The 27,912-nt window shown below is 36.9% G+C and overlaps 1 protein-coding gene across 5 annotated transcripts in view; it reads left to right on the plus strand.

Moving 5' to 3' along the window:
- Positions 1-27,912, plus strand: part of csmd3b (CUB and Sushi multiple domains 3b) — a 502,030-nt gene that overhangs the window by 369,915 nt on the left and 104,203 nt on the right. For all 5 annotated transcript variants that reach the window (XM_065290793.1, XM_065290794.1, XM_065290799.1 and 2 more), the window contains exon 32: positions 27,688-27,801. In XM_065290793.1, the coding sequence (XP_065146865.1) occupies positions 27,688-27,801 (114 nt within the window). The remainder of the gene's footprint in view (positions 1-27,687; positions 27,802-27,912) is intronic.

A 27,912-nucleotide genomic window follows, 5' to 3' on the forward strand; every position in this document is an offset into this window, starting at 1 on the left:
AATATTCTAAGAATAAAATACACATGGCACATTAAAATATGTTTTAATTACATTGAACTTTATTTAGTATTCAATGAATTGTTGCCATTGTCTGGATAAAGAAATAGCTAAAAGCATAGTTCATGTGTTTTGGAGGAGGCGTTGCTTTTGGGAAGGTAGAAGTTTATGCTTTCAAAGCTACACTGTAAACCCAGATAAGTTCTACTAACTCAAAAAAATTGAGCCAACTGATTGCCGCTATTTTTCTAAGTTTGCCAACTTAAAAGTTTTGAGTACTGACAACTTCAATTCAAATCAAAAACTTAGATAAAGTCTTATATAAATTAAATAATATAATTTATGTAACTTCAATGTGAATGTGAAGTGAGTATTTGCCAATGTATGGTAACCCATACTTGGAATGTGACCTCTGCATTTAACCCATCCAGTGAACACACGCACTGCAAGTCTTGACACACAAACACCCGGAGCAGTGGGCAGCTATCCCTGCAGTGCCTGGGGAGCAATTAGGGTTAAGGTGCCTTGCTCAAGGGCACCACAGGCGCAACCCGCCGGTCGTGAGCCTCGGGTTACAAGCCCGGCACTCTAACCACTAGGCTAGGCCTTGTTTTTCTTAAGTTTCCTTTACTCAAATATCTACATTTTACAACTTAACAGAACACCATTAAACCTGAAAAGTTCAGAGTACTCAAAATATTCAAGTAAACTAACTACCATTTAATTTAGTTCACAAATCACAGAAACATATCATGTGACTCATGAAAATTTGATACCAGTGAAAGTGTGTTGAGACTGAGCTCAGTGCTGACTTTCACATAGGTATTATTAATATGATAAAGCAACACATTATTGACCTGAAGCATAAGCACAGGCACTACACTTCTGAACAATGGTAAGCACAAAACTAAAAAAATAGCAAACTTTTCTAAATCTCCAAGATAAATAAATGTTTAACACTAATGAGTCTTTTTGTTTAAAAAACACATAAAATATCACTTAATTTCAAAAATGCTCTCGTTTTGCAGGCTCATGCAAAGCATGCTGGGAACTGAACCTCCTCAACCAATGGTGTTGATTTAACTTTAAAATGAAGTAAATTTGCAGTGACAGACTCTTTCTTAGCTTACCTGGCAAATTGAACTCATCACACACACCAAAAGTTTGTAATTATTTGCATCCAAGAGCAAATTCATCCTTTTGAAACACATCTGAGTGCCCTTTCAATGATGACGTCACTTTTTGGTAAAAACCGCCACTAGAGGGCTTTTGACTTAACATATTTAATTATGGTTGAATCTACTTTTCAAGTTCCCTAAACTCTTTACCTTTGGTGTAGTAGTAAAAACTCAAAAAAAAAATACTGTTAAAGCAACACCAAAGAGTTTTTTTTACCTTAAAATAACGCTTCCAAAACAGTTTCAGTCGTTCATCCACTCTAAACAGGGTGAACAGCACTTTCACATTCGCTTTGCAGCCCTCTATCGGCCAAAACCGCACTAAAGAAGTTTCCAAACGTCGGGTAGTGGTCCTGTAGTCCGAGTGAATACTACAAAAACTTGCTTTACGGCAGACCTACAATCCAATCAGAGCCAGCTATGCCTCAGTATTTATGACAGTGGGTAAGGGACAATTACGCTTCTAACCTGTAGGGGGAGCAAAGAGCCAAAACTCTTTGGTGTTGCTTTAACTTAAATCTATGATAGATGTTGAATGAACTCAAAAATAATAGTTAGCTAAACTTTTTGGCACATTTTGAGTACCAGGTACTTTCTATTATAAGTTAGTTTTATGTTAGTTAAGTTAAATAAATAACATGAGCAAGAGCGCTTAACAAATATCTAATCAACAGGCATGTGAAACCTAGCTAGCAGGTTGCTCAAACAACAAAATCACCAGCTAACTTACTTTAAATTTGCAAGAACTATAGACTAATACAATAACATGCTTAAATAACCCCAAAACATAAGTCCACTTACAGTTCTCACGGACACGTGTTTTATCAACTGGCTATCCTCCAGACATGACAGACCATGTCTTCATCTCATTTCGGCCGTGTGGCGTACAGGCACGCTCCAAGATGTTTTATCAACTGGCTAGACAGTGACGGTCCGGACCACATCTTTCTCATCGGCCGTGTGGTGCGCGTGCCCGCTCACGGTGTGAAGCGCGTCCACGCTATTCTCCGAGATGCACTTGACTGCCTTTTGTGGCGCGAAATTTATCTTTTTTTTCTTTTTTGGATGACCTAGTTAAGGCTGTAGCGTTTCCCAGCTTAGGCGGGCCGCCCGAACTGCAAAGTGCTGCGGGAAACCCTGACAGCTCAATTGTTCTTCATATCTTGTTTTGTCGAGCAGCAGTAGTGATTTTTATGTAGGCTATGTGGGTTAACGTCGTTTTCATTGAGAATTAATTGTTTTCCCCACGCCGACTCCGCCTCACGCCACACCTCCAGCTATGACGCAACACTGACAAAGTCTATACTATTATACATATGGTTATAGAATTATGTAAGCATGATTTGTGTACTACACTCTTAAAGAGGACATATCATGAAAATCTGACTTTTTCCATGTTTAAGTGCTATAATTAGGTCCTCAGTGCGTCTATTAACCTAAAAATGTGAAAAAGATAAACCCACTAACTTAGTTTTGGGAAACCATTCTCTGCAAGCATGTAAAAAATAGGTCATTGAAATTTGGCTCCCCTTGTGATATCAGAAGGGGATAATACTGCCCCTTAATCTGCACTATCCAACCACAGCCCTACCATTTAGTGCAGAGATCAGCTCTTTTGCATTTTAAAGGATACACCCCAAAACTGCACATTTTTGCTCAACACCTACAAAGTGGCAATTTTTAACAGTTGCTATAATAAATGATCTATATGATATTTTGAGCTACAACTCCACATATGTACTCTAGGGACACCAAAGATTTATTTGACATCTTAAAAAGTCTTGTGAAATGTCCCCTTTAAATATAAAGGTGAATAAAGAGAGAATGAAAGGCAGTGTAAATCTAGTTTGTTCTTATTGTTGAGCGTGTACATGGTGGACACCTGCTGGGAGGGGTGTTTCATTTTCATGCACCTGAAGTATCATCAGACATCCAACCAAGAAAGGGAACGATTAAAAGCTTGAAGTGCCCTGTAGATCAAAGCCTTGACTGAGCTTGTGTATTGGAGTGGAGATAAATATCTTACAGTTGTCATAAAAGCTTTTGTTTTGTCAGATAAAAACCGAATTGAAATGGATCTTATAATCCAGAGGAGTTTAGTTTTGTGTTTGCTATGTGTATTGATTTCTGTAATATTGTGAGGACGGTCCACTGGATTTATCAGGCGCCATAAATTCGCCATGGTGTTATAATACAGTGGCATAAAAAATTACATCTAATTTATTCAGACTTAAGAGGAATCTTTTAAGTTACCATGGCTGTTTCTTTGAGTGCATTTTTGGCAAACATTTTTGGCCTATGTGGGTCTTTTAATGGCTGATATAGTGATATTTGGAAAGCAGGATGGCGAAAGGCCAATATATTGATAATACATAATGCAATTTAATGATAGCAAGTAAAGTGATGAGAGAAATGCTAAATTTAAGTTAAAACAATTTCCTAGCATAATTTAAGGCGGGCGTACACGGTGCGATTTTTGCTGTCGTAGGGGCTCGCATGCGATTTTTTTCCTCGGGAGCAAATCGTTCATGCTCGTATGGTCGCGGCTCATACCGTGTGAGAGGAATTACGAGCCGAGCCGAGCAGGTTACGAGCACCTTACGACCTCCCGATAATTTTTAAACATGTCAAAAAAGTTCGGGAGCTGTCGGTATAAATTCGTAGTGTTGGTGCGGGTGTACGAGACGATCTGGCAAAGCACTTGAATTTGACCAATCAGAATGTACAAAAAGCAGAAGAAGAAAGACAAATGTAGCACTGCCACCTCAAATATTGATGACTACTCTATAGCTGGCTATGTTTCGCGCACACACACACTCCGGTTACCGGACATCATGACAAATATGACAGGTCCTTTCAGTGACGACCTCTTGATCAGCTTATTTTACAGTTTTTGTGATGTCGGGTCACAGCTTTGGATGTGTGTGGAAACAGGAGAGAGTGTAGTTGTTGTTTTAGGCTATACCGCTGTTCTGATAAGTGCTACCACAATGCATTAAACGAGGCTTTTTGATATTAAAACTTTTTTGTTTTACTTGTTGATTTTTCTTTACTTGTTAATATGTTTTATCATTATTTACAATGTAAACATAAAATAAGCCAACTAAATTATGTAATAAATAAATATAAAAATTATTAGACTCCGTGCAGAGACCACTGGTTTAAACAGTACAGGATGTACAAAGAATGTCACAATTTTTGTGTAATCCAAGCTGTGCCAAAGTTGCTGTAGTTTTATAAATGATTGGATATTAAAAGGGCTGTCGCGACGGAATGTCCATGTTTAATAGGCTAAGATATGCATTTATTGAGACATAAACATGATGATCATATGCGGAGACGATGTTTCCCATCTTATTATGGAGCTTCTGCTTTAACAAGTGAGCTTGTTCGGTATTTTTACACACATATATTTTTTTTACATATTTTCGACCAAAGAAACAAATGATAGCCAGTGTAAGTTATATGGTAGCCTTAGCTTGTTTTGAAATGATGAGAACATTTAAATGACTAAAAATGTAGGCTATCTCTGAAACTTTATTTAAATAATGATTAATTTGTTTTCATACTATATTTGTATTGCTATGTATTAATTTACATAGGCCTACTGTGAAAATGCCCTATATTAATATGCAATGCCTTCTATATGGCATTTATTTTGTGCAGTTACAGGAGCATAAATGCTGTCTCACTTTTACTTCAAGACACCGCATTGACCGAACATTTGCACATAACAAGCCTAGACAGTGTGCTTATATTAAATTAAATTATTTTCGTTTTACAAATTAATATTTGGCTATAGATGTGTTGTCTTAATAATTTAATTATTAAGGGAAAGACGTGTAACGTTAGCTTGCGTTTTACCTCATTGCTCCTCATTCTGCATTTACAAATAAATAAATAGGCCCACTGAATGTGTTTTTTGAACGGTCATATTTATAAAAAAGCAACAATATATGTAACATTAATAATAGCAATATAGATATTTACTTGGCACTAAAAACATGATATATTAAGAAGACGGTAAAACCGCATATGCGCTAGCACGAACAATCACTGCCAGAGAAATTCCTTCACCGCCACAGCAGACCTATATTGCAATTTCGGAATGCATAAATAGAAATACAAAAGAACAGAAATTCCAGGCTGTTTTATATACTAAGCCAATATCTTTACCCTATTCTTTTTGTTTTATTTTTTGTACATTCTGCCACAACGAAAGGTAGCCTACTTCATCCTCACAGGGGTGAAAATGCCTACGTCAGAACTCGTCAAGTCGTACAGTAAAATCTTGTCGTGTGTGACTGCGTCCGAATTATTTTCGTATAAACTCACTCGTGTCGTGTGCGAGAGCTCACGACGTTCCGACCGTCAGAATTCGCACCGTGTACGCCCAGCTTTACAGTTGAGCCTTTAGGAAAGCTAATTATATTTTTAAGAAACATGAGATCAGATGCAAAAGTTGCTAAACACCACAAGTGAGATAATGATATTAACAAAATACTCTCATCATGTATTGTATGTTCATCAAATATCTTCACTTTAAATCTGCTTAATCCCGGCCACAGGCCATTCAGAAATCCTACAATATTTTAAGATTTTCAGCAAAGTCCTCTAAGTGCATGGAAGATGAATTGGATGAACAACTGCATGCGAAGTGACCATGGATCACATTCAATCTTGAATCACTAATATGTGTTTTAGTTTCTTCATTTTTACATTCTGACATTCATCATTTGCATGTTTGCAACTGTTTATTATGTCTTGTCCAAAGAAGTGGACTTTTGTAGAAGTGGAGGGTTTTCCCAAAAATTATTGCATGCACTTGAGGGTTTTGCAGTAAAAGACTACCAGATTTATTAAATACCAATGTGACTAAAGTTACATTATTTTGTGATAACAAGGCATTTAATGTTTCAAGATTGCCTTAAAGTGAAATTACTGAATCTAAAGACAAAAACCTGATAAAAAAATGCACATTTACAAGAAAAAATGTCAGACACATTAATTGAATTTTTCATTAGCACTCCTCACATCTTATATATCCACATAACTCATTCTTGACCATTAGGATTGATTACTGGATCCATAATCTGGGTTGTTTAACACATCATGCAAACTTTTGATTTGATTTTCTTACAGTAGGAAACCACCAGGAAACAAACATCCATCCACAAACACACGACAGGCGTACCCTCCTCCATTCGCTCATTTCATCTGTACGGCAGAGCTCTGAAGCCCTCTTTTAAAAATGCAGCACTCCACTGCCTTTTTTAATGTTTCATTATTCTGTCACAAGGAATGATGCCGGCAATATTTCACACAATGACAGGTTTGGTCTGAGAGATGCATTATTCAGTGCATGCACCCCCAACTCATGTTACCCTCGGCTCCAACTGCCCCCACTGGCCCAAGGCAGTCAATACAAATATGCAGGGGAATCCTCATTCCTCACAGATGGTGGAGGGTTAGAGTGAAACTAAATTGATGATCTCTGACTGTTAAGTACTGTGGTCTGTTGTAAAGCCAGAAACCTTAGTGACTAAATGACCGTTTCATTACCGGCCGGCTGTTCTGGTGCCGCTTTGCTGTGAGACTTGCATGTGGTTATGTGTTTTTTAAGTGTTGATCGGAGCTATGCATTAGTGATTTTTACAACTCAGAACAGTGAACATTATGTTGCCAAACAACACTAAGCCTACAGTCTAGGCTGGTGCGTTGAAAAAGTAATAATGGGTGCATCTAAGTGAGATGTTGGTTTTACTACAAAGCATTAATTATCTGGTAGCTTGTCTTGTTGATTTCAATCCAATGTTGAGTCTTTAATCAGACGAGGGCTTAAATATATGCTGCGTGTCATGCATTAGTCGAACTGTCTGCACACCTCTGTGCTCTCTGGTGTGCGGTGAGAAGCTCAGGCTGGTTTCCTCAAGCATTGTTAACAGCCACATCACCGCCTTCTTAAAATGTTAATGTATCAGAATTAATATATTTTTTGAGATTTAGTCTTCATCGGGCCTTGAGAAAAAGGTGATCTACGTTTTAAATGCTAATTCCATTCTTTTAACTTGAAAAAAGAGGATTTATAATTGCTTCTCTTTTTCTCCAGTTTTGCTACTTTCACCATTATATTTCACCTAGCAGAAATTCAGTGGAAAACTGGGAATTGGAATGATTTTATTTTTAAAGATTATTGAAAACTAGCCTGACGTTGTCATACTCAATTCTAGTCAGAATTTGAGTCTGATACCGCTCCATTGGGCTTTGATTATGAGGCGTGTCTCAACCGAAAAATGCCTCTGCACTCAATTGTATAGACCTATGACCAATCAGAGCGTCTTTTGCAGCCTGACCGAACTGCTAATTATTTCGCTACAATGACACTAACATTGTGATTATACTAAGTCTAAGTTAGCGAACGTACAAGGCCGCCTTAATGCACGGGCTTACCTGGGCTGAAGCCCAGGGGCCTCCCAAGTTCAAGGGCCTCCCAAGTTTGCGTTCATGATGAGCTGAAAAGGTCATATTGTTTTGTAACTTGTCAGGTTTTCTGTCAATCACTCTAATTGCACGTTACATGGCTGCTGATTGGTCCGTTGTAACTTAACGTGAAACAAAATGTCAGACGTAACATATTTTTTATTCCGCGTAATGTAATTAAGTGCGCGTTGTCAACTTGACATTCCTGCACGTTAGACTGAGTATGACAGAGAAACAGGAAATAATCCACCAACAAATGAAAGAGTAATTTCTGAAATTTCATAATAAGCACTAGTGAGGTGCAGGTCTCTCTCTCTTTCGTGCGCGCGCTCGCTCGTTCGCTCTCTCTGTGCTCGTGCAGCTGTCTGAGTCTCTGGCATGCAGAAGTCTCTCCAAACATGCACAAGAAACTGTGCCGCTAAATTATGAAAGGAGTTCCCGCACATAATGCTGTTAGTTGTTATAAAGTTTAAGTTTACTCGCGTTTATATCAGTGACGCGTGCGCAGCTGGAGCGATGTAGTTTGACGCGACGTTAGCTCACAATACATCTGTTGGTTTAGAAAGACGAGAAAGAGATGCAACGGTAAAGGTGCAAGTCTAAGAAAGTAAAGAGCGACAAGACCATCTCAAATGAGCATCCCCTGATAGCACCATTATAATCTCATTATCTAAAGATCTTATGCTGCGTTCCAGGCAACCTGTAACCCGTAACTCACGACTTCAAAACCACGACTCACGACTCTGAACTGGGAGTACATCGATCTAGTACGAGTTCACGGGTGGGAAGTCACGGGTTTGACTGCCGTTCCAGTGCACTTTCACCAGTAGAAGGTTGTAAAAACACGAGTTACAGGCTGCCTGGAACGCATAGGGTCGTGAGTCGTGGTTTTGAAGTCGTAACTCACGGGTTTAAAAACCTGCCTGGAACGCAGCATTATATACAGGTATGTTCCCTGTCTGTCTTGTGCATATTCATACTTGGTCGTTTTACATGCTTATGTATGCATAAATACTAAATACAATGCATACTATATCTTCAATAGCCTACAAAATAAATAACTGATTAAAAAACAAGATTTTGTCTATAAAGACTTATCTTTTGTTATCATTAATGCATTTAACAAGATTCAGTCTATAAAGACTTATCTTTTGTTATCATTAATGCATTTTCACTTTAAAACTAACCTTAACTTATTATATTTTTAAAACTGTGGTGAGCATTTAAGTATGAGTGGCAATTTTCTGCAAATTTGTATATTCCAAAAACTATATAAATATAAAGCTTATAAACATATATACTTTCACACATTTAGGTTTTATTATCACCACGTGTTGCTGTGTGTGGTTGTTAAATAAAGTGTCTTGTGTTTATGCTCAAGTGGGCTCAGTGATATGTTAATAACAATATTATGGTGTTTTCTGGCTCAAAGAGGGAAAACTCACAGTTGTATGTCTCGAAAAAAAATAAAGCATTTTGTGATGTAGATTACCTAGATATTACACTTAAAAAAAAAAAATTACACTATAAATCGAGGGGAAGGGGGGCCTACAAAACCTCTTAGCCCCGGGGCCTCACATTAGGTTAAGGCGGCCCTGCGAACGTACATCAGCACCTACTATGTTTACAACATTTCATTTATATCCCAACATTAAGTATTTACTAAGTCATACAGTAAGACTTTCTCTTACCATTTGTACATTAGTTGAACTTCATCCACGATGATACCCATTACGTTTGCTTGAAAAATATCGGAGCCTAGCATGTCCCTCCACTTATTCAGCAGCCACGATTCTAGGGTTCTGAAAAGAAGCTGACAACGACCGCTAATTATATCCATCTTGTCGTGCACGCCGAGTTGCATCGCTGTGATACCCATTTCAGTTGCTTCTTTAACTTGGTCCTCCATAAGTGCGACCAACTTTTGCCAAATCCCGTAGGAAGGAAGGCAAAAACATCTTTCCGATCAACAAATGCCTTGATCGCGTTGCTCTGTTCCTCTTTTAAAATCAATGCTCTGTCGACATCTTTTAGAACAGACTCAATGTAAGAATCCACACAGCAGCCATTTCGTTGTAAATAGATTCAACACACGTGCTCTTTGGTGACGTGGTTGATTATGTTACTGTTGATCATCTGTCATCATCGTATAAAGCCCGCCCTGACAATTTGATTGGTCGACCAGCTTTGGGTCTTGCATAGTAGCTCCTCAATGGAGAAACCCCAGACCGATCTTCCGTCCTCAAAATGTTGTGGGCGGGGCTAAGATCGGCTGGCACCCAGGCTAATTGAAAACATCATAAAAATGTAAACCTACAGCCTTTCGTTTTTTTAATGGAGATCTTTACCGCTTCGCTCAGTCCATTTGAACATAGAGAAGGTAATGGAAGACTGGATAATACACCATATAAATATTTCAATTCATCATGGGGAATATTTAAAGTCTCCCTGTTTTATCATTTAAAATGCATCGTTGAGTATCATAATAGCATATATAAAAGTTTTACCTGTCACAGTAATTTCTTCATGCTTTAAAACTGTTTGAAATTAACTCATTTCGTATTCACGGATCTATGAATATGTAAACTAGTCCCCGCCTCTAATCAATAGCACCACCTCGGACCATAGATATATTTGTAAATAGATGCTACATTCCGCAGTATCAGACACATAAATGCTATTATCAGTTTCACACAATGCATACGTGAACTCTGCATTTGCAGCACTAACCTTTAACTCTTTCCCCACCATTGACGAGTTATCTCATCAATTAAGAGAAAACATTTGCATTTAAAAACGTGTTTTATGGTAATCTGTAATACCACGAATCATCCATCATTACCAAATTTATAAAAAAAACTGAAGCAAAAAAATATGGTAACACTTTACAAAAAGGTTCATGAGTTAACATTAGTTAATTATATTGGTTAACATGAACTAATAAAGAACTGCACTTATACAGCATTTATTAATCTTTGTTAATGTTAATTTTAACAATTACTAATACTTTATTAAACTCTTGTTAACGTTAGTTAATGCACTGTGAACTAACGTGAACAAACAATTAAAAGCTTTTTTTCTATTAACTAACATTAACAAAGATTAATTAATACTGTAACAAATGTATTGCTCATGGTTTGTTCATGTTAGTTAATACATTAACTAATGTTAACTAATAAACCTCAATGTAAAGTGTTACCAAAATTATTTATTAATTTTACACTCCATGTATGTGGTGATCATCATTCTGAATCTAATCTCTAACAAAAATCCTTCACAAACATGCAATTATTTCAGCTTTTTGCTAAAAAAAACGTATTTTTGAAGGAAAATACCCATATTTAAGAGTTTATATACAGAGCAAAAATTAAAATACAAGTTCTGTATTTTAGACTTAAAGCCCTGTTTTCAGATTGTTTATGGTCAAATAGAACGGTTTTGACTGAAATTTCGACATTTTCGGCTGCCCTGAGAATTTTCGCGTGTTTGTGTTTCAGCTCAGACCTCTACAATGGGTTTAATGGTGCACTGGAACAATCCTTCCTAAAATGCATTAAACTTTCGTTTACAAAGACGTGAAACTCACCGAGTGGTCAGGGGTGTTCACTGATATGCTCACACCAAAATCGCTGCAAAAGATGCTTTCCAACAGCTGTTTTAGCATTCGTTGTTAACTTGTGGACCTATTTTCCCAAACTCCTCACACCCGTACATTCTTCCGCTTAGAGTTTGAATAATAGACACTCCAGCCCAGGTGGTAGCGCTAATCCGCCTTTGCCAATTACAAGAATAGAAACAAAGTTCCCGGCGCGGAGTAGTTGGTAAAAACTACGATAAAACCTGTTGGAATGCGTCTTTTGGAGCGATTTTTGTGTGAGCATACCAGTGAACACCCCTGACCACTCGGTGAGTTTCACGTCTTTGTAAACGAAAGTTTAATGCATTTTAGGAAGGACTGTTCCAGTGCACCATTAAACCCATTGTAGAGGTCTGAGCTGAAACACAAACACGCGAAAATTCTCAGGGCAGCCGAAAATGTCGAAATTTCAGTCAAAACCATTCTATTTCACCACAAACAATCTGAAAACAGGGCTTTAAGTCTAAAATACCGAACTTGTCCTTTAAGATAGTATGAAACTTTTTTATTGTTTGTTTAAAAGCAGAGGGTCTGTTCTTTCATTTTAAATTTTTGTATGTTTATATATTTTTAGAAGAAAATATTCCTAGAAGGCATTTTGTGAAACTTGTGAAAATCTGATGTTAAAGGTGACATGGAATGATTGAACATGGTATTCATCCTTGTTCTGTGATGTGACATGTAGACAATTTTTTTTGTTTGGGTCTGTAATGCCTTAGAAGCTTCCTAAAAACCTCTCTCAGATAGCTCTATAAGGGTGGGGGATTTTAAACAAGTGGTTTTGCACCTATTTCACTCCCCCTACTGGCTTAACTTGCAATCTCATTACTGATTGGCTGACTTTGCTGCCACTCAAAAAATGTAGCCAATTATTTTAAAGTGGAGGGGCAGTGAGATGCCTGTGATGTCATAAGCATCAGTTTTTCAGATTGGGCCGTTTTCTGGCTGACATTTCTAAAAGAGGAATTTCTATGAGACTGAGATGTTTAGCATGTCTAGCACTTTTTGTATGTTTGTGAATGCGGGTAGACTACCATTATTCAACAAAGACAAGGTAAAAATGTTTTTTCATTCTCTGTCACCTTTAAAAGGTTACAGAACTCACCCCGCAGGTGTGAGCAGCACAGAAGCAGAGCTGAAGCAGCAGTCCTGCAATCGTTTCAGCACAGAGTCTATGCTGCATCCAAACATCTAACTCAAACTACTGATCCACACGTTCATCTGTGCTGATGTGATTGGTTAAATGTTTGTGATGTTGGGAACCAAGGCGATTTTAAACTGTGGGAATGAATCTGTTTCCAATTTTATGGAGAAAATACTTTTTTTAAAACATCACACAACAGTAAAAACCTGATTTTCCCCACAGTGGGACTTTAAACATACGGTGTTACCTTGAAGATGTGTGTTCAAATTTGCTGTGTTAATATGAAGTTGTCAAAAAACAAAACACATTCAGCTAGCGCATAAAGCTTTTATCATTACTGTGGTACTGGGTGATGGGGTTGGGAATGCTATGAATGCATATAGAATTCTTAAATAAACTCCCCCTTTGAACGCCTGAGGCAACCATTAGGGCAGTTACACTCAATTCTGTATTTTTGTCATGGCTGTCAGTTAGAAATACTCAACTAAATAGCTTTTCCCCTGGCTGAGTCTGACCTCCATACAAACACAAACACGGTCACAGTTTCGAACCTGTCTTCGACACCATCTCACTCTTGCCAAGGGATCACTCTTCACTTTCTACAAAGCTACTATAAAGCCTGAGAGAATTGGGAATTGCAAGCCCCTGAGCCAAAACATCAAAAAGCAGCAGATGTCAAGGCAAAGTTCATTTACCACAGAGAGAGAGCAAGAAAGCTAAAGAACAACAAGGCATCGTAGTTTTTTTTTTTTCTTGCTCCAGTCAAACCAAAGGCACTTAAGTTCTCTTCAGTAAATCATAATCAAGGAGGCAGAAAATGTAATTTCTTGACTTAGGTAAAAGCACTTAAGCGCTGTATTTTCAAGTGTCAATCTCAAATCTCTTAGAGTTAGTAATGCTTCACATTACGTATAAATATTTCCTTTTTTTAGTAAGCTACTAAATATTGTTGACAACTAAAATGACTGAATCGGAATAAATCAAAGCATACATAGATTTACTGGCGCTGTGGAAGCTACTTGGTTCCCAAGCTACAAACTGATTTTGTCCATACCACTAAATTCATCATAGTTACTGCAGAATTGATATTCGGGTCAATGCACTTTTTAACATAGTGAAGCCATTTCTGTGCCATTATGACTATTGTTCAGATAATAGCAAAGTATTGAATGTTATTCAGTCAGGGAACAGTGAAGGTTAAATACCATAGAGTAATATACTGTACATAACGCTCATTCATACCATTTAGGTGAAAATGGCCATACTGTATATCTAATTGACCATGCAGGGTGATAAGATCCTTCATAATTATCTAAGTGCTTACAGTGCCAGCACTTCACACTGGTGCTCTATAATCCAGCACTAACCTGTCTTTAGTCATAATTGCAAGCTTAAGTATGCACTTCTGAAGTATACATGTTTCATGCTGCTTTTCATGGAGACAAAGTTTGCTGCTATACCCCCTGGTTTCACAGACAAGGCTAAGACACATGTTGGAGCTGTCTCAACAGAAAATTACTTGCACTGACAGATCTTAAAATGTGCCAGTGCCATTACAACAGTAATGACATGATATAAAAGATGCTTAAACATCGTAATATAACTATTTAAGGCCTAGTCTGGCTTTAGCTATGCCTTGTCTGTAAAACCAAGCCATTATTTATTTGATCTTCTCTGGTATAAATGCAAAATTAAAGAACAGACAACCTGATCTCACAGGAATTCATATTGCAATCATTTTACACCGTATGTATTGTTCGTACGTATTTTCCAAATGTTTAATTCTTAGGAATTTGTACAACGTAAATTAGGGATGCACCGAATCCAGGATTCGGCCGAATACTGGGCTTTTTGACGGGGTTCGGGTTCGGCCGAATCCTAGATTTTTTTTCCACCGAACCCTAGGCTGGTTGACGTCACGCGGCCGTTGATTACACACATCGGGTGCTGATGTGGAGATGAGCTTTTTCTTTCGGTGAGCCTTGGGGGCTGGACACACCAAAACTTTTAAACACGGCTGAAAACGCCTTGAGGACGTCAAATGCCAGCTGTTTTTCAGCCGAGCGCTTGGTAGCTGTGATGCTTCAGCTGTGAGCCGGTTGGTTGCTGTGGTAATGTCCCGCCCCTCCTCCACTGTAATTGGACGGCTGTGTGAAAACTGACATTGACGAGTGGAGCTTCTCACTCAAAGTTGAATATTTTTGAACTCTCGGCGCTCAACGCCGGTTTTCAGCGTGTAGCTGCTTGCTTATTGGAAAACGAGCGTGTCGCAACGCATCGCTTTCATTATGCATAGGCTTATGGTAATTATCAAAATAGTTTTTCCAACTTGTCATCCTGGCATGATGTATAGTTATAATTAAACAAAATGAAAAATACACTGCTGTGGACGTTGTTTACTTCATTAATGTGTTTTACTGTGTTAATTGAATAAGGATGCGAGTAGGATTCGGTATTCGGTTTCGGCCCAATACAGAAAAAGTCTGGATTCGGTGCATCCTTAACGTAAATTGTACAAAAACATACAATTATTCGCAAAAAACAAAAACCAAACGCTGCTCATAAACCCAACATCACAGAGGCAAAAGCAAATTGTACAAATTTGGTTGTACAAATTAGACATCTCGTAAAATAAATACAAATTGGCAAGAGATTGTGTTAGAAGAGACTGTGTAAAATTATTGACATTACAGAGACATGAAACACTAACCAACACTTTTTTAGATGTTAACAGAGTTAGTTGTGTTGCACATCATAGAAGACAATGTTAGTATCTGTTCATTAGGAGAACATTAGGAGAAACTTTTTTGGGATATTTTTGTCTTCCGGGTTTAAACTCCATATCGTGTAAACGTCAACGGCTATGACGTGGCACATCACTGTAGTACATCACGACCGTCGGTGTCTCTATTATTTATAATATAGTGTGTTCTTATCCAATGCAAAGACATTTTGCTTTTGTGTGTGCGCACGCATGCATGTGCTCCATGCTGCCAGGTCAGCCGGGGGGGTGTCTGGGGTTTAGGATAATCGCACATGGATTTGGTTCTGTATAGTAAAGTAAATGTGACTGCGTCATTACGCACATTTGTAAATATGTTTGATGATTTTCCCCGTGATGCTGTCAGGACTAGACTCACCATCAACTGAATTTTCTCGGGAAAGCTACGGGAGGCAGGTGGACTTTGATCTGTCCTGAGGTACCATGGCCTGAGGACTTTTCATTATCTTCAAATACACTATTATTCCAACTCTAACAGTTTTACTTGACCTTTGTTTAAATATTATATTCAGTTTAATTATTTCGTTAATACTACTATTCTTAGTAATTCTTAATATTTGTTACACCAGCTTATATCAGTTGCCCCGCACACTCATCGCCATTCTTCTCACAGTGTGCACGCCAATTTAAGTTGCATTTTTTAAAATGATAGTGACAGGAGCTGAAACAGCAGGGTTTCATAACGCTTTAAAGCCACAATCTCTTCACAAACTTTTGCCTCTTTATCGCCATCTTCGCTTAAATAATAAATTTGCATTACTTTACGTATTCACAGTAGCTTTACATGAGTTTCAACTGGTTTTTGTCAACAAGTTATGTCAAGTCTTCACTAGTCAAAACTTAAAATAGATGGTTGAATTAACTTGCGTAACCAAGTTGATTAAACTTAAAGGGATAGTTCCCCCAAACATTTAAATTCTGTCATCATTAACTCACTCTCCTGTATAAATTTCTTTGTTCTGATGAAGATATTTTGAGGACTGTTTGTTCCCAAACATCATAAAACTTCCATAATATACAGTTTTCCTACTATGGAAGTCAATGGGACCTCTGATAGGTTTGGTTACAAAAATTCCTCAAAATATCTTCCTTTGTGTTCAGCGGAACAAAGAAATTTATACAGGTTTGAAATAACATGAGAGTGAGTAAATTATGACAGAATTTACATTTTTGGGTAACTATCCCTTTAAGGCAGCCTTATTATTATTATTATTATTATTATTATAATTTGTTTTGTAGTGTACTTGCTCAATAACCATTTTGTTATTTTATTTAACCAAAAAATGATTGCAATTTTAAGTAGTTGTTTGCGTGGTGTTGCGATTTTTCGTTAACACAAAGACAGATGAGAAAACAACATAACCCTTCTGTAGTGGCCTTCTGGAGTGCGATGATGCCTCAGGGTGTGTTGGGTTTAACTTTTAGAGACCAAAGCATTGTTACTGAACACATGTTATCTTTTTGTTTTTTGAAAGAAACAGTGTTTGCAGTTCTGTGTTAAGGGTCATTTTGAAAAGATATGATATGATTTTGAGTCAGATGGGGGGTTTTTGTATCCATGCGCTAGCTGGTTATTATTTATGTTGTATACCAATTAACATTTTGTTACTGCTTCTATTAAAGTACATGCATTTTAATTACTTGAGTATCAGTAACGGTTTTGCAATTATGAATGTGGGCGAAGGCCATTCACAATATGTTGCTGCATAGAGTTTCTGGGGTTAGCTTGCCATATTAGCCTTATTTTACTGAGAGATTATTTTCCCATCTATTATCTGCTGAAATATCTTTATTTTGATATGAATAGACATTTTTAGAAATGTTTTCCTCCGTCTTTTCATTTTTTCTGTTCAGTTAATCTCTATTATATGCGGTGTGTGTAGATTCTCTGTCCCCACCATGTTGTGATAAAGGAAGCTGCTGTCTCACAGCACACATAACATTATAGATGCAGCATTCTTCATTGACAACAGCTGTGAACAGGGGTCTCTGCTTTTGCCGCCTTGCTGTTTGTCCGCTTCTCCCTGCTTAAATATTTCGTTTTATGTGGATGGAGTCGACAGGAGGACCTGATGTCGATATGTCCAGATACAGCAATACAAACTATGAAGCTGGGATCATACATGTTCCCCATGAATTTTTCATAACCGTAGAAAATATCTTGCACAATGTGGATCATGTCTCCAGCATGATAATTCTTGTATGCGGCGCAGTGCAAAGAGACAAACACCGAGCCCTTGAAGTATTGCTCGATAAATATGTGGTGTTCTTGAGATGGATGGCTAAAAGAAGGCTTCAGACGTTTTTCAGATTTTATTTATTTTCGTCAACCTAAAGTCTGTGCATCTGTGCATTGCAGTATGAGTCTCAGCCCGACTAGCTTTTTGCCAGCACATTCAATAAGCCCCTCAGTTTTCTCCTATCTCAAAGAGATCTTTTCAGATTGCGCGAGAGATCCTGTGGGACTAGGTATTGATGTCTGAGACGGATGTCCGGCCCATGCCTTCAAACCTAGACAGGTGTGCTAGGAATCAGAGGAAAGACCTCTGGCGTCTAGCTCCAAGCAAAAAGATGCCCCAGAGGTGTAAATCTCTACTCGAGTGACTGTTTTCGTCTGAGCCCCATGTCGGTAGGAGAAGGAGTCAAATAAGAACAAAGGCACAGGGAGTCACAAACTCGGCATACTAAACAGATATATATGGCATTTGAACCTCGTGCACCCAACACGCATGTTCGTACGTGTCTGGATCCATGTGGTCACACATTAGCTCATGTACAGTGTAGGTTGCAAGTGAAACTATGATCTGACCGATTATTTCCATGGAAACGGCACATGCCTGGTAAAACAAAGGCCGCGTTTACACTGCATGTTTGAAGTTTCTCTTCTGTGGCACAAATAGGTTATGACACAGGAACATGTAAGCAGGAAGAAGTTTCAGGCCTCATTTATATATGGAAATGAATTGGATGTGAATCGGATACATGTTTTCGTGTTTTCTGTGTAAGCAGACAGATCGGGATATTCACGTTTAAAGATATATAATACATCATTTAAAGGAAAAATTGGCAAATGACATCATCTCAGGTGGACACCAGGATCATATAACTCTTACCAGCGCAATGAAGGATGGCGCTATAACATTGCATTTAAACTTTGTATAATCATTTCATCTGTGTCCATTGCATATCGTGGCATTTTACTTCCTTTGTGGTTTAGATTTTCGCTTTTAGAAGGTGATGTATGCGGGTCTTTACAAAATCGGATATAGTCAACAAATCGGAATTAGGCATCATGGTCTGCAGTGTAAATCCAGCCTACGAAAAGGCATTTGAACAATACAGCTGTTTGGATTCCACATAACCATCTAAAGCCACCAGAATCACTATACAATAGTGAATGTGGATGACAATAATGTTTCTACAAACGTTTTATAGTTTATGAGTTTCATATTGATCATGTGTAAAAACATTATCATGATTAATGCCCATATTCATATTGAATGTTGTTGAAAGAGTGAAGCAGCAGGAATATTACAGTACAGTATACATGCTGTTCATGTTCCCATTTTGGCCAGTAAACTTTTAGTATTAAAAAGTTACCTGACTTTCACATTTGTATATTGATTTCATTTATTTTATTATAATTTCTTTCTCTTCCTTGTTTTAAAAAAGATTTACTTGCACAATCTATATCAAAAAATATTTTAAAAGCAGCTACATAAAAATTAGTGCTGGGCAAAGATTAATCGTGTTTAATTGCATACAAAACAAAAGTGATTTTTTGCATAATTTATGTGTGTGTGTACTGTGTGTAATTATTATGTATATTTAACCACACACACACATACATATATTTATTTTAAAAAATGTATATATAATTTTTTTTATCTATATATAAATTATAGAATATATAAAAATAAATATATATACACATGCAAATGTGTCTTAAATACATACATGAATGTGTGTGTTTATATGCATAAAAATTACACACAGTACACATTTATAGATTATGCAAAAAAATCACTTTTTATCAAGCGATTAATCTACTTGCACAATCTATATATAAAAAAAAATATTTTGAAAAAGCAGTTACATAAAAATAAATATTTATTTGCACAATCTATATAAAAAAAAGTATTTTGAAAAAGCAATTACATAAAACTAAATATTTATTTGCACAATCTATATAAAAAAAATATTTTGAAAAAGCAGTTACATAAAAATAAATATTCACTTGCACAATCTATATCAAAAAATTATATTTAAAAAAGCACAAACTGTTTTACTCATGCTATTCGGTTATATCCGTATATTAGGTGCATTTTTGTCAGGCTGATTCGAACCATGGACATCGAATCAAAAAGCCAGTTCCACGAGCCATACGCGCTACAGCCAATGAAGCTGTTGATTTCCACTATTATTATTTTTTTACTTTAGTGGTCCAACCACACATTGGTGGGCAGAGTTAGTGTTAATAGCATTTGCTACCAATGGACACTAAATTAGGTCTCTGATTTTACAGACTTCAATCTGCCAGAGATTTAGCTAAGACACAGGTACACATTTTACTCTATGTCTTTAACACCCTATTTCTGGACTATTTCTGCTGGTTGTACACTCTTATCATGTTACAAATGAATGGGTACAGACTAATGGGAAGGTGCTGATACATACCTCTCCAAAAAAGAGACACAAATCAGAACACTTGTCCTCCTTGTCCCCAATGTTGACCCCATTCCAGACATAACTGAGGAGTTATCTGATGCAGTCCACTTCAGCTTTCAGAGTCTGAAATCTAAGATCCAGTGCGGTATTGGCCTCATATGTGGCCTGGATTTTATAAGCAGCCAGACTTAAAAATGCCAACATAAAATGCCTTTGGCGACCAGTTTATTTCTCAAATATGACTTACTAGTGAAACTGGATGTTTAATGGGAAAATATGTAGGGTGAGACTTTTCTTCTCTTTATATGTGGTTAATTATCTGAAATTTTGCAAAGTGTTTACCTAAAAAAAATGCGTAACTTTTTGCAGTTAAACAAGTAAAAGGGACATATTAGGGTGGTTTCCCGGACAGGATTTATCCTAGTCCCAGACTTAAATGCATGTCCCCTTTATTTCTGAGTTTATTTTTTTCAGTATTTTAACTCCTTTTGCAATGAAGCACACATGATCTGCACATTTATTGTCATTGGAATAAGTGTGAATGTTAAATTGAGTAGCATGCAAAGTATTTGGTTACAGTTTTCCTTTTCAAAACAGCAGGGTTTGGCCCTATCAATGGAATATGTTTTCCATAACTGTGATATCCAAGCATCATTTGCCAATTATACTAATGGCAGTAAATTGAAATCATGCTTCCATGCACCGTCACAAAAAGTTGTGTTTTTCACCTTCCTTCCTTTCTTAAAAACAAATAGAATTTAGTCCAAGTCTACAAAAAATACTAGTGAGAGATAAAAAGGCATGGAACCACAAATGTATTTTTATTTTTGAATAATGCCAAGTCTCAAAAAAGAGGAAAAGTGTGTGAATTAATCAAAGTCCTCATTTCCATAGGAGCTCGTATGCATCTGTCAAAACGTGTTAAGCATAAGGGGTGTATGGAAAAGGCCAATCTTCTGCAGTGAAAAAATGCTGAATTAAAGCCAATTTAGCCTTTTTTGTGAGCAGTTCTGTGATGAGAACCATCTATATGAGAATGCTGCTTGTCATTTATTCTTTCATAGCACTGAATTGCCATAGTGGAGCTTGTGCCCTACGTGAGACTTTATGATGCATAAAGTAATTGTACTCTAAATGGAAATCTGCCCAACTGATATACACTGTATGAGAGAGCTAGAGGAGTATATAAACCAGGCAGGGTATCATGGCAGTGCAATATTATATTATTATCTGGGTCACCGTGTGATAATATTGTAGTTATTTATGTTTTGTGTATAGTTTGCAAAAGTGTAATGCAATATTTTACTCATTCATATCTCATCTGCATTGGACTATTCACATTCTGACATCAGATTTTGGTCGAATATAAATAGATTCTGTGTGCTGACAGTATGCCCAATATGTACTGCCCTCTCAGACTTGCTCTGAATGGTGGTCAATCTCTTTCTTCCTAAAAATATTCATTTGAAAAATTTTGCTAAAAATATTCAGTCTTGACTTGAGAGCTTTGTGACACTATTGACTCTGGTTTTAATTTGATCAGTTATTTGAGGCTTCTCTTATTCCATTTTCTGTCAGAGATTCACATAGATATTTTTCAGCTGAAGCATTGCTCATAGATCCAGCTTTAAATGGCATCTTACATAAAACAGTGAGAAAGAGGAAGTGCATGGAAGGGCATCAGAAAGCTACGCATGAGCTGTGAGCCTGTACAGAAATGACTGAACTCCTGCTGAGAAATCCAGCTTTTCTGATTCTTTGCCAGTGAATACTAGGTCCCCCTTGTAATTAAAGTGCACTTAAAGTGTCTACTCAGTATGATAATAATTTTGAGTTCATACTTCATGCTAAAGAAATAGTTTAACAAAAATGTCAGTTTCCCTTGGCATTTGCATTATTAAATTTCTAATGATTTACTGCACTGAAGTTGATATGAGAATCAAGTACACGTTTCAAGTACATACTAAAGAAAATATTTGACTTGAAATGGACTTTAGTGACATGCTGAAATGACAATCATGTATACATTTAGAAAAAAGGTACAACAGTTTGGACAGTACCTTTTAAAAAGGTCCTAATATGTACCATTTAAATACAGATATGTACGTTTGAGGTACCAGTATGCAAATTTTAGGTACAAAAGTTAACTTTTTGAAAACGTACCAGCCCAGTGACAACTTTTATACCTTCATGTACCTTTTTTCTGAGAGTGTATTTACAGTTAGAGATTAAATTAATTGCCGTTTTTTAATACAGTGCTATTAAATATTTAAGTTGATTTTAATCACCATTAAAAACAAGTGTACCCGTACTCATGAAATATACATATTCATGAGTTGTATTTCCTTAAAGGTGATGTGTGTACATTTTAGCGGTGAGATTGTGAACAGCTCGCCCCTTAATTTCAAAACGGGACAAATCGTGCTCTATAATGGCACATTCACAAGGGGCGAAAGCGTTAACGCTTGACGCTTGGCCAATCACAGTGGCCGCATGCATGCTCCGGTCTTCCATAAACGTAATTGGCTGGCTCTGCCTAGGTTATTTGCATAAGGCAATCTGATTGGTTGACGCTCGCATTGCCGCTTGAAAAGTTGAGAAATGTTCAACTTCTGCCGCGAGCAACGGCAGTGACGCGACGCCGACGATCCACAATTTAGTCAGCCAACGCTTGACGTCACCCATTAAAAGTGAATGGGAAGTGTCAACGCGGACTCACGGTGTATGTAGATTAAAACAGCTTAATCTACGAAAATAAAAACAATGCAGTTCATTATGTAAGGTCTTTATACACCACTGATATAGTTATGCATATTATATTGCATTTCTGTCAAGAGATCCTTCTAAAAGTTACACAATACATATTTAAAATTTTATTCATAAATTGAAAATATTGTTTAAAAGATAACTTTAGGGGATTTTAAGCACACAATTAATACACTTAAGTGCATTTTTTCCTCAAGGGTCACTTGAGAAATATCTATATAACCATAACAACTGAGACCAGTAAAAGATGCATGAATTGCTCTCTGACATTGAGTGATTTCAACTTGGCTATACAAAGAAAAAATCCCGTTAAGACGTCATCCTGCGTCATCTTTAAAAGTTTTCTGAGAAGCAAAGTGATGCATTAGTAGTGACCCCTGGCTTAATGTAATTATAATGGGTTTGGTGTGATTACAACTGTGCACCGCTTAAGCCCTGTACATTACACTCTCAGCAATATAGGTACAAAAGCTGTCAGGAGCTGCGTTTCCATTATAGATTTGAGCAAAACGTATCCAATATTTTTTAAATGTCAATAAAAAACTTTTGCAAAATGGCGGCATTTCCACTAGCCGAGTATATGCGACTAAAACATTCCAAACGTCACGTTGAGTGATTTTGGTAGGTTAACTAATATCACATCCACCGCACTAGCCATTATTTTTAACCAAAGGAGACATAGGAGTATTATCCCAACATTAAATCTACAGAAAGCCCCTTATACTTAGGAGCGGCAATATATGAAATGTTTCTTGAAGGTAATAGTAGATTATTTTAAATCAAAAGAGATGTTGGAGTGGTATTCAAATTGGAAAGGAAAGTCTCATACTTGGAAGCAGACACGTATGGGGTGTTTCTGGGAGGTTTTAGTACATACCTTGCCATCTTGAAATAATGATTATGTGACTTATGTACATACCATTTCCATTGCAGTTTTGTGAATTATACCTTTTTCGAATGTGAGCGTAAAAAACTTTTTTGTAATAAATGGGAGGTGATGCGAAATTTACGGATTTCCATTGGCCATATTTACAATTGTAACAATGTCAATTTGCTTAATTTGAAGAGTAATGGAAATGCAGCTACTGGGGCAATACCCTTTCAAAAATGTGCATATAATGAGTGCATATTAGTATCTTAAAGGGACACTCCACTTTTTTGAAAATATGCTCATTTTCCAGCTCCCCTAGAGTTAAATGTAAAAATTTTACCATTTTGGAATCCATTCAGCTGATCTCTGAGTCTGGCGGTACCACTTTTAGCATGGCTTAGCATAATCCATTGAATCTGATTAGACCATTTAGCATCTCGCTTAAAAATAACCAAAGCATTTCAATATTTTTCCTATTAAAAACTTGATTCTTCTGTGTTATTAGGGGTTTCCTGGACTAAGGATTTACATATTCGAATCAGAATTTTCGAATCTTTCCATAGTCAACCGATAGTCGAATCATCTATGTTTGTATGCATGGGTTGGGAGGGGGCCAGACCAGGTACAAATTGGTAACTTTTATTTTCTTTCACAAGCAGCACACATAAACAACTGTCTGATAAAGTGACCAAAACTGTCTTTCAAGTAATAAACGAAGACAAAACTGACGATGCATTTATATATATATTTTTTAAGGTAAAATGTAAGGCAACATTTGTTTAATTATTCCTCATAACATTTTAAAGCCACGATCTACAGAACATCACACAAAAATACATTTTGATAACTAAACCTAAAAAAATAACAAAGGTAATCCTGCCTTGGAAACTCCGGCTACAATTCAGTGTTTTTATTTAATTTGGAGATAGCGCGTCAAAGCAGTCATGACCAAAAAAACCCGACAAATGAGAAATGACAAATAATTTGTGATTGTGACTGTAAATGATAAAAACTAATCTTTATATACAATTCATTAAACGTTAATTTATAACAAGAAAAACACTGAAATTAATGATTTTATAGACACTACGCGTTATTATTTAGCACAGAAATACCTGCTTGCTTGCTTTGACTTTGATCATCTCTGTATTCACTTTAGATACAGAAAGACCGGATGATATTATTTATTTCAGGAATCTCTTTGCTATCATTTGAAAGTGAACACCGACTGACCATAATATTAAATCACAAGAAAGACATTCGTGTCAGGCAGAAATAGGTTTGGTGCAGATACTAGTTTCCGTTTCATCACCGAAATAAAAAAAACGGCTTACCTGTTTTGTAGTTTAACTTTAAGATAGACAATATATGTTTTAAATACATTTTAAAAACTTATACTCGTCGAAAAACATCCGTTTTTTAATGTTTAGTTTGATGAACTCCTAAATATGAGACGCAGAGCACCTAACCCGTTCGGCTAAATTACATGCGCAAGCATGGCCAGCACGCAATAGCGCAACATCGATACAACGAAAAGCTATCCAAAATTTACATACTTAAATTAGATCGGAATTTACGTTTATAATAAATACAATTTTTTTAATAAAATAAGGTCAGAAGTAACAAAGTGCAGAACAAATATGCAAAATGCCTCAAGTGCACGGAAACAAAACACAAGCCAAATAGTTAAATCAGATAACCCAAAGTGATTTATAAATAAAATAAAATATAGAAATTATTAAAAGAACGAAAGTCATAGTTTAATTTGCCAGCTTTGTCTTTTAAATGTCGAAACAAAGAGGCAAGGCTTTAATAACATAGAGACCTCTTATGGACGTGAAGTCCGGTCACAGGGGTTGTTGGATTTATTAACGCATTTTAAAAATATTTATTGAAAGCTGCTACTTCACATATTATTTGCAGCATTATCATAATATGCAGTATATTAATATATTGTGAGAAAGCTGTTATATGTGAAATCAGATAATGTGTGCACCCATACGGCCAAAATTAAATGATCCTCATTTCATAACACATCTGCGACGATTCGACTATGAGATTGGTAGTCGAATCAGGCTTCTCCTATCGATGCATCGAATCTTCGACTATTCGGGGTCACCCCTAGTAGTTATATAGTGTACTAAGACAAACAGAATATTAAAAGTTGTGAACTATACTCTCAATCTGGCGTAATAATCAAGGATTTGCTGCTGTAACATGGCTGCAGGAGGCGCAATGATATTACGCAGTGCCCGAAAATAGTCCCCTGCTATTGAAAGTTACTAAGGGTGACTATTTTTGGCTGCTGCGTAATATCATTGCGAGGTCTTAGTACATGATGTAACTACAGAAGAGTCAAGTTTTAAATAGGAAAAATATCAAAACTCTTTGGTTATTTTTTAGTGCGATGCTAATGGTCTAATCAGATTCAATGGATTATGCTAAGCTATGCTAAAAGTGGTAGTGCCAGACCCCGAGATCGGCTGAATGGATTCCAAAACTGTAAAAATCAAATGTTTAACTTTAGGGAGATGGAAATTTAGCAGATTTTCCAAAAAGTGGAATGTCCCTTTAAAGGTACATATTGGTACCAAATGTGTACTGTGTATATATCTGCACCTAAATTAGGACCTTTAAAGGGTATTGCCCCAGTTACTGCTTTAGTAGCATTTTGTACAGTATGTGTAGAAGAGATCAGATATCTCATCATCTGTCTTTAGTTGAGATTAAAGAAAATAAAAAAAATTTTTTCATTGCAGATTGATTTGTTTTTATTCATTCCCCTATTTTGTTTGCTGCATGTTTGTTTGGGGCACGCAAGCGAAACGCAATTGTTTTTTTAACATGAAGTGGTAATTGTCTTGGCATCAGTGGGGACTTAGAGATGTGAAACACAAGTATAATGCATCGAGGGCCGACACTATCTTCTCTATTGTTTTTATCAAAGGCATAGGGGACGAGTTTACTCCCAGCACGCAAGCTGGAAGCAGATTTGATTAGCCTTGATTCTTTTTCCAGTCCGCTTTTCCAGTGTTCACAGCCACCTTCAATAACACACACACACACACACACACACACACACACACACACACACACACACACACACACACACACATACACACTTCATAATTACCCACAATTCAAGCCTGTCTCGTATTTTTCTTCCTTTTAAGCCAAAGAGTGTTATTCATAGACAGTGCGTTTTAGAAACTGGGAGTGTCGTTAACGTGAATTAAACTGAAGTTTTCTAATTATTTTGGTCAGTGATTTTACTGACCATAGTAAAATTTTATGTTAGTCGGTGAACTCAGACTAGTGAGAAGTGTCAATTGTTGTCCAGAAATGCTTAGCTGGTGACACTGCAAGCTGTCAGGTGTAATCAAGATTTTCAATTTACCAATAAAGTCAGTGAGGAAAATCCATACTTATTTTCCACAAATCATGGTTGTGATGCATGTTTTGTTTGCTTCCAGATATACTGTATAGGGTAGAGACGTCATATAATGTAATTGTGATAAGTAGAATGCTAATGATCCTCTTCTAATGATGGAGACATCAAAGCATTGGACAACAAATGAGACTATAACAAGTCTGCCCAGTGGAGGACAAAACCAATACGCGGCAGCACTCAGCATGCTACCAAAACATAATAGAGAGATGTTGCAGCATGGTAGCTAATTTAAAAGATTTGAATAAACATACAGTGTTATTACCTCGGAGAGCTCTCGCTAGATGTAAATGCACAGATCCAGCGAACGGAAAATTATGTGCTTGCATAATGTTCTTAGTGGCTTTTAAATGGGAATCTAAATACGGGTGTAAGTAAATGAGAAATGCAGGCAGAAAATCTTTCGGTGCACTTTTCCTTTCTCTTGAGCTTGCGGTTGAAACAGATCTCAGCAGTTGAGAGGTTTACCTGGGTCAGTATCCATTGAGACATTCTTTGTTTAGTCTACAAACTTTTTTATTATACTGTAAAAGTACAGCCCATTATGCATTTAGTATTCAAATGTATTGACTTACTTTGAATCGCGAAGACATCAGGAGTTTTCTTTTCAGCAAATGCTAAATTGTTTACTATTTAAAAGAAAGTGGTCTGCGTCCTAATGAGGACTGTATCAGTGTTTTATCAAGTATTTTGACCTCGAGTCTGCTTTTCTCCAGTTCTGTTTGGACAGTTTGTCCTGTTCCAGACGTCACTGAATGATGTGGTGGACATTTATGATGGCCCGACGCAGCAGTCTGCACTCCTCTCATCCCTTTCTGGTTCTCATTCAGGTAAGAGCCAAAACTTTCCACTTGACGTACAGTACTATCACAAACTACTAATGGACCATTCACAAAAGCATGCAAGATTGTTTTTAGTTAGCATTAGTGCTTATGGAAGCC

Source organism: Paramisgurnus dabryanus, chromosome 19 (assembly GCF_030506205.2).
Source record: "Paramisgurnus dabryanus chromosome 19, PD_genome_1.1, whole genome shotgun sequence".
NCBI lineage: Eukaryota > Metazoa > Chordata > Actinopteri > Cypriniformes > Cobitidae > Paramisgurnus > Paramisgurnus dabryanus.